This window comes from Pteropus vampyrus, unplaced genomic scaffold, assembly GCF_000151845.1.
Source record: "Pteropus vampyrus isolate Shadow unplaced genomic scaffold, Pvam_2.0 Scaffold66, whole genome shotgun sequence".
NCBI classification, from domain to species: Eukaryota; Metazoa; Chordata; class Mammalia; order Chiroptera; family Pteropodidae; genus Pteropus; species Pteropus vampyrus.
In genome coordinates, this window is record NW_011888847.1 from 8,391,259 (window position 1) to 8,407,352 (window position 16,094).

At 34.7% G+C, this 16,094-nt stretch overlaps 1 protein-coding gene and 1 pseudogene across 1 annotated transcript in view; both read right to left on the reverse strand.

The window, feature by feature from the left end:
• ARHGEF33 (Rho guanine nucleotide exchange factor 33) overlaps positions 1–14,255 on the reverse strand; it is a 44,209-nt gene extending 29,954 nt beyond the window's left edge. Inside the window, exons 1-7 of the mRNA XM_011361381.2 lie at positions 14,173–14,255; positions 12,794–12,905; positions 11,876–11,925; positions 4,400–4,564; positions 3,952–4,073; positions 2,834–2,976; positions 260–319 (exon numbers count right to left, since the gene is read on the reverse strand). Of these exons, the coding sequence (XP_011359683.1) occupies positions 260–319; positions 2,834–2,976; positions 3,952–4,073; positions 4,400–4,564; positions 11,876–11,925; positions 12,794–12,818 (565 nt within the window). The 5' untranslated portion in view covers positions 12,819–12,905; positions 14,173–14,255. The remainder of the gene's footprint in view (positions 1–259; positions 320–2,833; positions 2,977–3,951; positions 4,074–4,399; positions 4,565–11,875; positions 11,926–12,793; positions 12,906–14,172) is intronic.
• LOC111740647 lies at positions 13,873–14,032 on the reverse strand (annotated as a pseudogene).
• Positions 14,256–16,094: the final 1,839 nt, after the last annotated feature.

Consider the following 16,094-nt stretch of genomic DNA (forward strand, 5'->3'; position numbering starts at 1 on the left):
TTGATCATTGAAAGGAACAAAAAAGAACTAAGAATACTGGTTTTGTCTCAAACTTCCCCACTGCTTCTCAGTTCTTGGGTTTAACTGAGTCACTGGCTATTCCAGCACACACTTTGGAAGATTAATAAACAACATGCTTTATCTTTCCTGAGTTCTTTCATGACTGGTTTGAGACCGAAGGAATAGAAATGGGGAAGGTGAAAAAAGGGAAAGGATGGAATTTATAGAAGAAAAGAGAATTCAAAGAAGAGCCACTTACCCGGACCCATCATTCCCTTCACATTACTGTCTCCTACATGCATGGATCTGGACTCTTGGGCTGCAGAGAAAAGAAAGCTTTCAATCAGTATTCATTCCACTAACATGGACCAGGCTCCTATGGGCTAGGCACTGGGACAGACTGACAGATTTCACAGTTTACTGGGGCAGTAAAAAAAATTACAATATAGTGTGGCAAGTGCTATTTTCCCATTTGTTATATAATAGTGGTACTGACCTCATAGACTGCCATAAGAATTAAATCAATTAATATTTGTAACCTGCTTAAAGTGGGACCTGGAACATATTAAGAGCTAAATTATTTTTTAACTATGATGAGAAGAGCCAGAATGGTGCTATTAAAATGTAAGTCAGACCCTGTCACTCTTCTACTTAGCCCTTTGATGGCTTTCCATTTCAGTGTAAAAGCCAAAGATCTTATAATGATCATAAGACCCTAAAACATCTGCCCGCCACCCCTGCCTGCTGATTCCTTTCTTTTTTTAAACCGCATCTCCTGTTGTCTCCCTTGTTCACTCTGCTTTAGCGTCACTGGTCTGTTTGCAATTCCTTGAACATGTTAATTATGTTCCCTTCAGGACCTTTGGTCCTAGCTGTTCCCTTTCTTCCCCTTTGTATCTGTAAACAAACTTTCACTTCCTTCAAGTCTTTACCTGGCACCCTCTAAAATTACACCAGTGTTTCTTTAGTTTCTCCTTATCACTATCTGACATACTGCATGTTTTATCTTGTTCATTGTCTGCTTTCTTCAGAACAAAAACTCCATAAGGGTAGGAATTGTTGTTATTTTGTTCATTACTATATCCCACCACCTAAATCAGTGCCTGGGGTTGGTGGATGGATGGATGGGTAAATGGATGGATAGAAGGAAGTTAGAAGAAGGTAGTGGAATGGCCAAAACCTTCACTGCAACCTCATGAGAGACCTTGAGCCAGAGATACCCAACTAAGCTGTGCATAGATTCCTGACTCAGAGGAACTGGGACATAATGAATATTTGCTATTTTAAGAAACTAAATTTGGGGGCATCATTTTATAATTAACAATGGGTAAGTCAACCCTTTCTGACAGTTTGGTCCTTTGATCCTGAGTTTTAATATCACCTACCACCAGTCATATCCAGAATGTCTTATTACGGCACATTACTCCCTAATTTCTGCAGCAACTCGGTAGGATAAACTGTTATATAGGACATTCCTAAAAAACAGGGAAGGAAGGAGGAGTTGCCACTAAACAGCTAATTTAAATCCATATGGGCACTTTGCAAATATAATTTTTAAACTTTTTTCTTGTGAATATGTTCAGTTGCCCTTGACCAGGCATTTTCCAATCCCATCCTGTATTTTTCCCTAACAAGACCATCCTTTTTTGTCATGCTCTCCATAACACAGAGCAAAGAAAATAGGTCCGCTTGCCATGAACCCTCTCCCCCGGATGGATCAAGTGAGTTTTCCCATGCTATACCTATCACTCTCTAAAATAACTACTCAAATGGGTAAAAACTAAAAAAAAACTAAAAAAAACCTAAAAAAAAATGCAAATCTGTACTTAGAAATTAATACTGATTAAAAGCCATTTGATTTAGATTTTTAAATTCAGTTATTCAAAACACATTTATTATCTTGGAGTATATGAGCCAAATTGTTTGTTAAGCCATAAGGGTAGAAAACCACCAGTCCTGTCCTTGAGGATTTTACAATAAGTTGAGAAATCATTGAGCCTCTTTTGGAGATTTTATACATATAACCATAAAAAAGAGAAAAATTCATTTAACCACTGTTAATATCAACACCTCCTGTGTAGATGGTGCTTTGCTAGATGTTGTTGAGGATACAAAAAAGGTAGCAATCATTTTTTGTTTTGTTTCTTTTCCTTGATTTGAACTTAGGTCACTAGCCGACACTCGGATATGGATATCCCTTGGAAAGCCAGTTTCTTCAGCACTGTCCAGGTACCACTTTCTCATATCTGTTCTATAACATCCCTCGGACCTGGGATGTGGCTGGTGACTGTTTCAGGCCACTGACAATACCAGCCGTGGTTTTCCAGAGAAAGAGGAGTACAAAGATAGGCTGCCACTGACATCACTGCTTGTCAGGGCAGGTATGACTTTCTCATATCAGTGAAACCTTTGCTTAAAAAAAAAAAAAGCACACAATTTTATCTATGCTAAGAATACAGCTATTTTTAAAATGTCTATACAGAGAGACAAGGATTGAGAAGGTAATGTGAAAAATAAAACGATTTATTAGAGTGAATAGTTTTTTAAATGTTTTTCTCTTATGGTTATGCAACAAATTATTTCTAATCCATTTAAAATTTAGAATACCCAGATTAGTATTTTCCCCAAAAAGGAAATATTTTAAGGTTGGGCAGACTCTTCTGGTCTCTCGGATCTTCTGGATTCTTATAAATTCCAGATAAAGAAGGAAAATTCTGAGGAGTACATCATTTTCCTCTAATAAAGATGGAGGAGTTAAGTCCATTCTTACTATTCAGTCCTGGGAACCAAGGAAAAAGTACTTGGCTGATTCAGTATGATTTGTGAACCGTACCTTTTTCATAGGCCTGAGAAGGCAAAAGGTTCGTAAAGTCTTCACTTGGGAGAACAGGCTCAGGGATGTTGATTGAACGGAAAGGACTTCCTTGTGCTTGAGCAGGCCCAGGCTGTGAGCCATGTTCTTCTTTCTGAGTTTTTCTAGGGAAGGGAAGTAAAAGGTCTTAAAACCTGGTGAGGTGGGAAGAGATTCAGTTCAGAATAATTCAAGAAAATTTCTGAATTATTAGGTTGAACCGTACAAAATTGCTATTTTTATTAATTAAATATGGTCAGATATTAGCAACTTAATTCATCACCAAAGCTGGAGAAAAAAATTTAAATATCTATAAATCATCTTCAAATTATAATATCTACATTTTTATTTTTCTATTACTGGCTTCCCTGTCATCATGTCTTTACAGAGTTTGCAGTGATGATAATTTGCTTGGGGTGATTTACATTCACTTAACAAAGTAGCACAAAGGTACCAGGAAGCAGCAGGTCTTCAACTCAAAACAATAAGCATTCTCCAGGGTCACACAAATATTATTGCCATGTTTCTATTTTAAATCTGATAACATTAAAAAATATAACAATAAAGATGATATGTGTTTAATGGTGAAACTTTACTTGAATCAACCTTGTTGAGATACTGTTTAACATAACTTTATTTTCCATGGTTGAAGTGAAATAATAGTAGCTTTAGAGAAGTTTTAGAAAACTGATAAAAAAAGAAAATCACTGGTGACTACACTATCTTAACACAACGATCATTATTTTAAAAATACAGAAAGATATATCTGTAACATATAAATATATAATATATAAATATATAATATATAAAAAAACATAAAGTTGTTATTTTACATATTTTTACAGTTGTAGTCAAATTCTACATGCCATTTTATATCATTTTCATTTCACTATCTATTAAGTACACTTTCCATGTAATAGTTACTATTCATTTTTAGTATTAACCAACTTTTATAACTCTATAACCTCTATCATCACATGCTGACCCGTGGATTCCAGCGGCCAGCTATATACTCATAGTGAGGAAAGTGTTCTTTGTGCCTCTGTACAGGTCATTGCGTGTGGGTTTGCCTTTGGTCAATTTTTTTGTAAGAAACTCACTTGGCTTTCACTTTTCGAGATTCTCTTCGCTTCTCTTGTTGAAGCTGTTCAATTTTCTGTTGCATTTCTTCTTGTTTGGAAGTGATGGCCTGGATCATTGACATGGCATTGCTCAGCTCTTCCTAAAAAATAAGAATTGATATGTATTTAATCTGGTATATGAGGTAAAAGTTTATAACATAATATCTAGTACACAGTAAGCTTTTAATACATATTTGTTGAATGAATGAATGAATGAATGAATGAACAATGAAATTTTTACTTCCATTGTGGCCTTTAATTTTAACACAGAGATCCAAGAAAAAACAAAATATTTTTCCATGATAATTAGTAAATGGGTCAGAGGGAAAATTCTAATATTTGGCTGCTGTGCGAAAAGGCAAGTTTCCTACTTCTGTGACTAAAACCAAGAATCTTTCTTTAGCAGGAAAATAAAAGAGGGGCCTACCTTGAAATAGTTTAATGAATTCTTCATCTCAGTAACTTTTTCTTCCATGGAACATTTGCAGCTCTTAACCTTCTCTTCCAAAGCATATTCTCCATGTTGGATTCTTGACAGTTCTTGCATTGCTTCTGTAAAACCAGTTTTGAGTTCAGAGGCTAGGGCCTGCAACTAAATAATACACAAAGAGTTAATTCAATTTGCTATAAATAATTATAAATAGTACCATTGACCTCTCGAATTTTTCTTTTTGTTTGAGAAACCAGGCTCTTGAAAATTTACAGACTTCATTTCCTGGTAGACTAAAGTTTGGATAACTTAAGGCAACCTTGGCCTCATTCATCTAGGGAATAGAGGATCTTTTTTATACAGCACATGGTGAAGCTTGCTGTAAAAGCAAATAATTAAGTTTACAAGTATGCTACAAGCTACTATTTATTTTAACACCATGGATTGATATGAGATTTACTTGAGAAGCAACATATATGCATGTAAAAGACAATCTTGATCCAGTAACTCTTTGAATTCCATGAAAGAAGTAATGCTTATATTATGCCTGGTTTTAAAAAGAAAATGAAGAAATTCTGTTATTTTTTCCTTACAAATTTAAATGATAAAAAGAGTAATAACTAAGCATATCTGAGAATTTCTTTGAAAGGGAAGTTTTTTTAAAATTTTATATCCTTGGATGATATCATGGAAAAAGAGATAATGATATTTTCATTGCCAGTGTGCTTTCATCCATAAGGAAGATACAGAAATACATACAATAGTGGGAGCTCACGGTGTTGTTTATAGTGAAATGAATCATCTTCAGCAGTCAACTTCCATACCATGAACAGGTGGTCAATTTGGGAATCAGATAGGGTACAATTCTAGGACTCTGTCACAAGTACTAGGACCTTAGCCAAGTTGGCTAACCTCTTTGTAGCAGTTTTCTCATCAGTAAAATAACTCTAATAACACCTATTTCACAGGGCTGTTTTGAGAAAATAATGAATAAATGTAGGTAAGATGTCTGTTACAGCGTATGCTAGGTCCATAGAAGGTACTCAAGAAATTTTAATTCTTTTCCCTTTTAAGTGGCAAATCAAAAAGTTAAGCACAAACAAAAATGTGAACAAAATGGAGCACTTCTAAAGTTCAGTTTTATTTATTAAACAATTGAAAAAAAAGCATTTTCAACAGACAGTAAGATAATACAATAAGATAATAACATTACTTTCTTGATATTTATGATATTACACTCTGCTAAGTAGAGGAGGAACCCTTAGCTTCAGATCTCTCTTTAAAACAGAATTTTTAGAAGATTCATTCTATAATTTAAAGTATCCACCAAGTACTCTAATTTTAAAAGGATGGAAATTAAAATCCAGGTATATTAACAAAATTTCTTCACGTATGTATTTCTAAACATTTTTGAAATCTGGTTGTCTAAGGGTTCCAACCTGCAATGGCACATTCCATTATGAAAATGACTCAGTCTTCTTTACCATAGTTTTAAACTATAGGGTTTTGTGGTTCACTGTGCTTCACAAAGGTTTCTCAAGAGGGCTGGGAGTAGGGAGAAATAAGAGGAACCAAAGAGATTCTGGGGAAGAATCAGGACCTGTCAAGTGTTGGAGACTGGAAGACTAGGAAACAATATGAGCAATTTGTTTTTCATTTCAATCATTTTAAATTAATCTTTGCGATGGATTACATGTCCTATTTAGTCTTTGTGATGGGTTAAATCACCAGATCAACTACTTTTGATCTGGTAATTAATCTGTGAGCAAAATAAATAAAATCCACAGCTTTATAATATCAAAGCAAGATTTATGCAAGTTTTAAAATTGAAAGCAGGAAACCTGACATTCATTCAGGTGCTCTGAAATTTACTCAGGTTTCTTGCTTTAAAAAAAAAGGGAACCAGTATCTGACAGAAATAGGTTTCATTATCACTGCTCCCTTACGTAGATATGTGGCGTTTTCCCCCGGAGCCAAAAGCAATAAGCAGTGTCCTAAAGGAAAAGACTTTTCCTCACCCATAGAACATCACAACAAACTAAGAACTATCAAATTTTTTTTTTGTAATGGCCAGGCTATTTATATAGGGACTTTGGGAATTTTGCAACCATTTTGAGCTGTGAGCTTATTTTCTTCATATATATTATTACTTCGAGCCCCTTGGGTACCTGCCGCTGAAGTAGCACTACTGCTTTATGAACAGTTTCACGACCATCGATCAGCCAGGGAGCAGACACCATAGTGAGCACAATCACGCACCTGAGATGGCATGTCACTTTTAGGATGCTCGGGGCTCTAAATATCTGTAGTCGCTATAGACTGTGGTTTCCCAGTACCAGCTAGCCATTCCTTTATGAAGAAAAAAATACTCTGAAGACGTGGACTTAAATCTTTTTTTCTGCTCTCTCTTCAGCTTTCTCATTTGACAGCCCACAGCCCACCCCAAGGATTAGAAATGGGTGTCTACCTTGTTCTCCAGCGAGTTGAACACGTTCCTCATCTCGTTGATTTTTTCATGAAGCTGCTCTAGAGAGGTTATGATCCCTCCATTCTGCCGCTGGAGCCGGGCTCCCACTGGAGGCAGGTTCAGGGAAGACTTGTACTTCGAAGCCTAGGGTACCACAGAGGGCATCTTAGGCTTAAAGAAATAGGGGAGAAGAGTCCGAATTCTTTCTATTTCCTGCTAATTTCTGTTTCTCAATTTTCTTTACCTTCTTGGCTTCTTAACTCTTCTTAAGATGAATCTTAGTCAACATCTTCCAATTTTTTTCAACCAAAGATACCTCAAGCTAAATTTTCATAAAGTATGCACGTTGTTCCAACTTGTTTTTTACAAAAACGTGTCCTTTTCTGTCCCATTATTAAAGTCAGAAAGCTACAGTGAGGCACATTCAGGGGCCTGTGCCTTGAGAATTCTGCAAATTTATGAATGTCAATATCTGAGAAACCTCCACAAGACATGCCAGATTCCTACAACACCTGACTAAATGCTCTATAAGAGCAAAAGCCCAGGTGTTTTGAAGAAGTACATGATGGCAAGGATGCCAAAGTAATCATTTTGGCTTCCTCCTTCACCAGGATTGCTACAGAAGAAATATGGTCTTTCTGCCAGCTTCCATCTCCCTAATTTTAGGCCTCTTTATTAATGTCCAGAAATGCAATAATTTAAAACACAACGTGGGGAGCAAGTCATTTGAACAGTCAAGAGTAAATTTCCCAAATTTACTTCTCTACACTCCCTTCAGAAGTTGACCCAACCCTCAAAGGCATTCCTACAGGGCACTATTGAAGCTGATATGAAGCCTGGTGTGCTGGAAATTGATCTTATTGATTGATTCTCCAATGCTTAGGAGATTTCTTAGTTAATTTCTCTACTGTTATAAGACATCCTTCAATGGTAAAAAGAGACTGAGGCTTAAATAGGACTTACAAATCCTAGGAAATTTTCAATAGCAGTTTTAATAATGAAACCTATTACTGTAGGACTGGTTCCCATAGTTTTTCAAATAGAGGTCCTTTTGGCACATCACGCATTTTCTTAAATTATTTTCATTACAGAGAAAAAGAGAAGGGAAAAAAAAGAATCAACCCAGATCTCATTACTTTAAAATAACCATTAATGTTTAGGCATATTTCCTTCTGTTTTGTTCTGTGCATATAAATGCAGATATTTATATGATTGAAATCACACTACAAATATATTTTGATTCTGCCAGCCCCCTTTTTTTGCCTAACATTCTTATAAGCCTTTTCCCATATCTTTCAAATTTTTTCTAAGTTTCAACATTTAATGACTACATAATATTCCATCCTATGGGTATGCTAGAATTTAGCTACCTATTCACTCTTGTTGGAAATTTATGTAATTTTTCAATATTATAAATTATACTGACATATACTTTTCACTTAAAGCTTTGTATGTATTTCAGATTATTTCCTTAGAATAAATTCCTAAATATGACATTATTGTGAGTCAAAGGATGTTAGGTAATATTTGGCTCAAAGGGAAATCTACTGTATTAGAAAGAAATAATATATTCAATTAATTAATAAATATGTATACAAAATGTATTTGATCAGAAGGTTTGGAAAGTTATAATAATATGCTTGTATATTCTTGGACACATAATGTGTGATGTGTAATGTCCTAAATTAGTGTACCTAGAAAAACGTGTCTTGAACAAGATATATGAAACATAAGTAACATACATGGAGGAAGCCGCAGTGTTTACATTCCTAAGGCTCTAAGTCAGCCAAAAACAAGGTTGGATTCAAATCATTAGTGTGAAGGTTGAGCTAGGACTAAATTGTGTAGTTGTCACATATGCTGTATATTTGTGAGACCCCCCTACATATACTACTCAGGTTAATGAAATTATAATTTTAAAATCTACAGGCAAAATGAAATAATCGAAAGTGAAGCAGCATAATCTGACTCTGAAAAAGAGAGTGGAGTGGACTTTGATAGGGCTAAATACAGTGGACAAAGGATGAGTGGAAAATAGAAAATAGACTTGTGTTCAAATAACAGAAAATATACTGAGCTAAAGAGCAGTCAGTGTATGCACACTGATCACCTAATCTGGCAGTAATTCTACCTGGAATGAACTGGGAGATGGTAGTGTCATTCTCCCGTTGGCTTCTGTGACCTATATGGGTCACTATATCTTACTCTTATTAAAGAGGTCAAGTCCATCCAAAGAACAGGGAGCCAATTGGGGGCATGAACATTTTAACACTTTTAGTACATTTTAACTAATAATTTTCATAAAAGGTTCTACCAATTTATACACACTCATCAAAATTAAATATTTTTAAATATTTTATTACTTGCTAATTAGATAGTCAAAAAATAATACTCCTTGTTTTAAATTAATCTTTTTTTTTAAGCTAAAGATTTTCTTCTATTTATTAGTCATCCTTAATTTTACCTTGGTAACTTTTTTTGTGTTCTTTGCCCATATTCTACTGCAGTCTCAGGAGTTTCCTGTTTTATCGATTTACCTTTGCAATCTCTTTGTGAGGATTTTTTCAGTTTTGTTATCTGCCTTTGAATTTGTTGAAAATATATTTATGTTTGTAAATTTTTTGATTGTGATGTGGATGAACTCTCCAATTCTTTCCATTGTAATTTCTTCCAGTGTTTTTTTACTTAGACATTTCACATCCAAAATATTCACCGATTCTAAACTTTTATGGTTTTATTTAACGCTTTAATCCACTTTAGAGTTTATTTTTATTAGGATATGAAGTGAGGGTCTATTCTTTTTCTCCCAAAGAACCAGACAATTTCCAAACACCATTTGGCAGACCAAATGATTGCATCAAAACCTCTTGGCTTAAAGCAATATACACACCTTGCAGATAGTCATTCATTTATTCAACTAATATTTATTGAATATTTTTCATATTCCAGGTATTGTACTTCATGCTGAGAATACAATAGAGAGCAAAATAACTAAATCCCTGCCCTTGGAGCTTACATTCTAGAGAAAGAGACAGACAATAAAAATATAAACAAACAAGTTAATATTTACTGTAATGCCAGGTAGGAGTGGGAGTCTATCACGAAAATAAATAAGGAGATGGAGAGTAGCCAAAATGACATGTTTTGCTTCAAATTTCATATTTTGCTCTCCCTTTATAGTGTAGATTGTATTCTATTATAGTTTATCTCTCCCTGCTTCCCTCCTTTTTTTCTTCCTCTTCTTCTTTCTTTACTTCTCCATCTTCGCTTGGTTAAATGTTGCTTGGAGTAAACAAACTGGGGCTTAGAAAGTGTTCTTTTAAAGCAAGGATGGGGTTATAATCACAGCATCTCAGAGGTCATATAGACCAACTTCACTTCCACTGCTTCATTTGTTCCACTGTGAACAGATGTACTTGGATTTGTGATACAATAAGAGAATGAGGCCACCCCCATTGCAGCTATATTTAGCCAACATTCAGGGAGTGACCTACATAAGATTATAATAGACTTTAAATCATACCTGAATTTAAAGAGATACTCACACTCATTTAAATGCTATACACAGGCCAGACGTTAACATAGGGGAGGGAAGGCATTTGGAGGTCTTGGACAAGTGAGGCATCAAATCATCACTGAGAAGACTCTCTCATGTTTCCAGGCTTTTATTTAACCTAGTCCCTCTTCCTATAATACCCTTCCCCATATCCACTTACCAAATGATCAACTTGTCCTTAAAAGCCTGGTGCAAGTCCTTCAGTCAATATTAATTCATCCTTCTCCTGTATCCCATAGAATTTTATCAATGCTTCTTTTGTAATCCTTCCAATAGCCCTCTTTGTATGAGCTATTTATTGTATGTGCTTACCAGGACACTTAAAAATCAACGAGAACGTGTTTCATTTCCCATTAGACAACACAGTAGACTTTGCTTATAGTAATTGTTCAATAAATAGGCATCAAGTTGAAATGAGGCTGTTTCCTCCACCCTCTCTCGTTGCCAGTCTGGGTTTTGGAGCAACACGATTAAAAATGTTTACATAATCCTATGCTGGCTTGCCCTAATTGGGTCCACACCAACGATCTTTTTCATGAGATTTCTGGAAACTATTATATTCACTTTACCATCACTCGAACTCAACAAATCTAAAAAACATTTCCACAAAACTGTCTGCTCTTCTGAATTCCTCTACCTCTTGGGAGACCACTCTTTTTTCCAGTTGCCAGGGCTTAACACCTTAGAGCCAATTTTGAAATTACCTTTCCTTTCAATGCCCACCAAGCCCTGTCAATTCTTTATTCTGTCTCAAGTATTCCAGATAACATCATCTTAACTCTGGAAAGGATTATGGATTTCCCTAGCCCAAGCTGCTTTTACATCACAGATTATGTCCGAATAAATTTCCATAATTTTTAAGAACATAAATTTACTTTAAATTTACAGTTGGAAGATAGAAGCTAAATAAATACTGTTTCGAGAGCCAAAGCAGCCTGACGAGACCCTCATGGCAAACATATTACAAAATGTTTTCCAGAACTTTTATCTTCCTTATAAATTCAATTATTTCCATTGTTTAAAGGCACTTGCAGTTTTTTTTCTACCACCATATTTGAACATTTATAATGCTAACCCTTTTCAATTCTCAGTTCCCTGCTAAAATAGGAAACTAAGAAAAATAGACCTTACTCTCTCTTTCTCTCTGATGGAAATGTTATTGCACAGTGTAATGGCCATAGTGATGATGGCTATAGGCAAGAAAAGCAGAGTTAATATGGGAGTGCTATATTTTATAAACTGGGTAATTTGTCCTGCAATAGTTGGTTTCCTCAAAAGTGCAATGGAAATGGTGCCTTCTGCCTTGACTATCTCAAATACAATGAACTTGTTAAGTGAACAAATATAATAATAGATGTGAAAGCATTTGTGAGCACTAAAAGTTTTATACATATAAGACAGTCATTACTATTACACATAGAACCGTTCAAAACAATCTACTTGTCCTTACCTGGTAAATCTGTGTGGAAGGATTATTCATTGGCATGTGTTCATTCTCTCCTGTAGGGAGAAAGAGCTTTCTCAATCATCATGATTCATTCTGTCCCTATCTTCTTCAGACACATGCAGGGAATAAGGGCACTTAAACGATTCTAAATCTGTGCCTGCAGGACAAGAAACTAGTAGTTCAACAAGAACAGAACAAAAACTGGTATAGGTGATTTTATAATCACATCTAATGACCAAACCATATATGACTGATATAACTCCTTCCTTAGAGGAACCTGCCTCAGCATGTTAAGTTCATGAATAGTAAGCCCAGGGCTTCTACACACAGAGGGCGGTCCCTCTAAAATCTAGATGGTTTGAAATCACCAGAACTCCCTATGCAAACTTGAATTTTATGCTGTGTCCCAACAGCCTGGTATCACGGCAAAAACTAGAACCTGTAGATAGAGACCAGGCTCTCAGACTGAACTTTGACACTTTGTGGTTGCAGCCTGACTTCTCAATGACTATTTCCTCATCTGTAAATTAGAGCTGCTAACAGAAACCCACTTCTATATGGTCGAGTCTATATGGTAAAGTTTAAAAGAGAAAGCCCTTCTGTCTAGGCTAGCCTAGAAAGTGTTGGATGTCTATTAGCTGAATCTGTATTTTAGCTTTATTGAGCAGATTGTTTTAAGGCAGTTCTAAAGTTATTACTAAGAAAAATAAGATAACTACTCAGACCAAATTTTATTTATATATATAATTTCCTATTTCTCCAGCACCGAGTCTGTGCTCTTCACGGTCATTATATTGTCATGAGGAAATGAGAATAGTCAAGTTAACATATTATCATGCTTTGAGACAATGGCAAGACAAAACTACAACCTACATTTCTTAAATCCTGAGCCCTAAAGCAAGACATAGAAAAAAATCTAACCTTGCTTTGTTTTGGTTTTTTCCATGGTGCCTGTTGCTTCTCTCCCTCCAGCTTTTTCTTCAACATTGCATCTTCATTGTCCCTGGATCAGGCCACCCCCTCTTCCCTGGACCTGTCAATTGAAATCAAGAATAAAAGATAGCAAGTAAAACTTGAGCAGTAACTTGACTCACTTTGTGTGTTAACAAAATATCGAAATGAACTCAGCTATAAGAGGCAACTTCAGGTTTATATAATTTCAGAAAAGTGAAAATACTAAGTTGAGCAAATATTTAGCTTAAAACAAAGGTAAATGTTTTATGAATAAGTATGAAAATCATTAGTTAAAATTATACTAGTTTTTAATATGGTACATTCTTTTTTGGATCAAATCAATTAATTTAGATGCATTGATTTTATTAGCAGGTTATAGTTTAGAGAAATCTCTTAAGGAGAAAAATCTTAGGCATGTATAAAGGCCAATACATCTGTTTTTATTTCATTAAACAGTAAGTTTCTTGATGGCCTTGTCCACACTCTCAGCATCTGGTAGACTCCTTAATACCAGGAGATACTTATCAAATGTGGCCTGGCTGTAGTGACCACTGGACATGAAGCTGCAAGTTCAGCATGCAGTCCAACAAAGAAACAAAAACCATCAGTGTTGTGAACATTGGCCTTCTTTTGCCATCTAGAATTTTTACCCATAAGGTGGGAATCCCCCACTTCATGAGGCTTGATTGGATGCCTCCCACTAGAGAGGCTGGAATACCAGGTTCTCCTAGCTTCTCTTGCAGCTAAGTCATGATGGACACATGACCTATGATATGCCACTTAGGTATACCCACTCCAGATGATACCGGCAGTAGCAGAAGGATTTCCTAAGACACATATACTTGGTATACTTTTTATTTTCCAAGAAATAAAAAAACTTTCCTAAGACAGCAGTGGCAGCAAGGATAGTGGTGGTGACTTTGATCTGGTACAGATAGGTTAGGTAACTCAAACTGCTGTTTTCGGTGCTTCCCCCACCAGAACAAATATAATTTGGAGTATTGTTGCTGGCCACATAATCTCAAATTTCGTTCACCAGTCTCCCAGAAATTCTATGAGCTGCCCATATCCTTTCAACAAGTATCCTTGCTGCTGAAATCAGCCAGAGTTGTTTACTGTTGCTTGCAACTAAGAAATGTGATTGATTAGCAATAATCATGCCTCGGATAAACCTCATTGGCTATGATACTGCCACTGCGCAAAGGAATATTGCATGAGTACCTTACCTCCTGCCAATAGTGGATGTTAATACTTTTTAGTTCTTACCAGTCAGAGGAGTGACAAGTGATAGTTCATAGTTACTTATGATGATTGCCAGTGTAGTGAGCATGGGTATATATACTTACTGGACATTTATATTTGCTCTTCTGTGATTTTTCCTCTGCTTTGCATATTTTTCTATTGAGTCTTCTGCCTTTTCCTTATCAATTAATAAGAGCTGTTATATAATAGAGATTAAATCTTTGTTATATGAATTTTAAATATTTTCCATCTTTTTTTCTTTCGACTTTGTGGTCACTTTTGCTGTTGTAACATTTTCAAATTTATAAAGTCAAGTTGATCTTTTTCATTGCTTCTATGTTTCTTGTGTTGGTTTAAAAGCTCTCTGCAGGCCCCAAGATTTTAATATATGTTTTCCTAAATTTTCTCCTAATGTTTTTATTTTTTTTTTAAGTGTTTAATTTCATCTGGAATTTGTTTTCCATTGAGACAAGGGAGTATTCAATTTCCTTACCTTCTAGGTGTCTAGCCACTTACACCTGCTCTAATTATTATGTAAGTCATCCTTTTCCTTCATGGGATTGCAATATCATTTTTGTCATGAACTAGGGGTAGGGGAGAACACAAGCATTCAGTTCTGAGGAGCAATATTGTGTGGTGGGTTTTGGGGGGCGGGCCTGGGGAGAGGGGTTCTTTTTGCCTATTTGAATTTCTTAAATTTTTTGTAATGAGCATATTTTACTTTTAAAAATCATTTTTGAAAAGTAATAAAAAAATGTCTGTATATTAAATTCCTGTATACACTGAGATCTATTATGGGCCCCCTATTCCATTCTGATTTATCCCTATTCCAAGACCAAAAATCATAAATGTTCTTCAGTGTTTTAAAACTATTGATAAGGCAAGTCTATTCTTCTTTTTTATAATTTGCTTTACTTGACATTTATTTTTCCATGTGAATAAATGAACTCCAAGATCATTTTACTCATTATAAAAAAACTGGGATTCTCATTGGAATTGCATTAGATTTATATATTAATTTGGGAGAATTGACCTTTTTCTCACATTGAACCATATCATTTAAGAGCATATAGTTTTTTCTATTTGTCTGGATCAGATATTATGGTTTTCTTCTTTAAAATCCTGTACTTTTCCTGTGAAATTTATTCTTAAGTATTTTATTGTTTTTATTGCTATTGTGAGTGGGCATTTTTTTCATTTTCATTTCTAACTGGTTTTGTATTCTTTATTTTTGTATATTTATTTTTTTATTCAGCCATCTTACTAATTCCTTTGCTAATTATGGAAGATTTTTAAAATAAGTAATTTTTTTTAGTTTTCTAGGTGATTTTTATTCTTGTTTTCAAATATTTATAGTGGTTATTTTATTGTCCTATCTTACTGTTTTTGTTAGAGCTTTCAGAATAATGTTTTCTAGTAATGATGACAGTGGATATCATTATCCATTTTCTAATTTTAATGTTTAGAATGATATTTGATATCTTTGGTAAACAATCTACATAATACTTAAGTAATTTCTTTTTTGTTCTATTTTACTAAAATTTCTTATTAGGAATTGATACTGTATTTTATTAACCCTTTTAGTAGCTATTGATAGAATTGCTTTAATTTATTTTTGTAATGAGTTATACTGATTTCCTGATGTTGAATCAACTTTATATTCCTGGCATATTTTCTTGGTTATAGGATATAGTTCTTTTGATACACTGCTGGATTCTATTTCTTAATATTTAGACAGTTTTGCATCATATTCATGAGTGATTTTGATCTATGGTGGCTTTATTGTTTTTATTTTGTTTATGGGGCATTAAGGCTATGCAAGCACCTTTAAAAATGAGAAATTTTTTATCTTTTTCTATAATCTAAACAATTTTCAATTAAATTGGAATTATCTTTTTTTTAACAGATAATAGAACATAGCATGAAAACATTTTCTCCTGATATCTTTTATAAAAGGTAGACTGATCTTTAAATCCTTTTCAATTTCTTCAAAGGTCTACTCAACTTTTCTAATTAATTTTGTCAT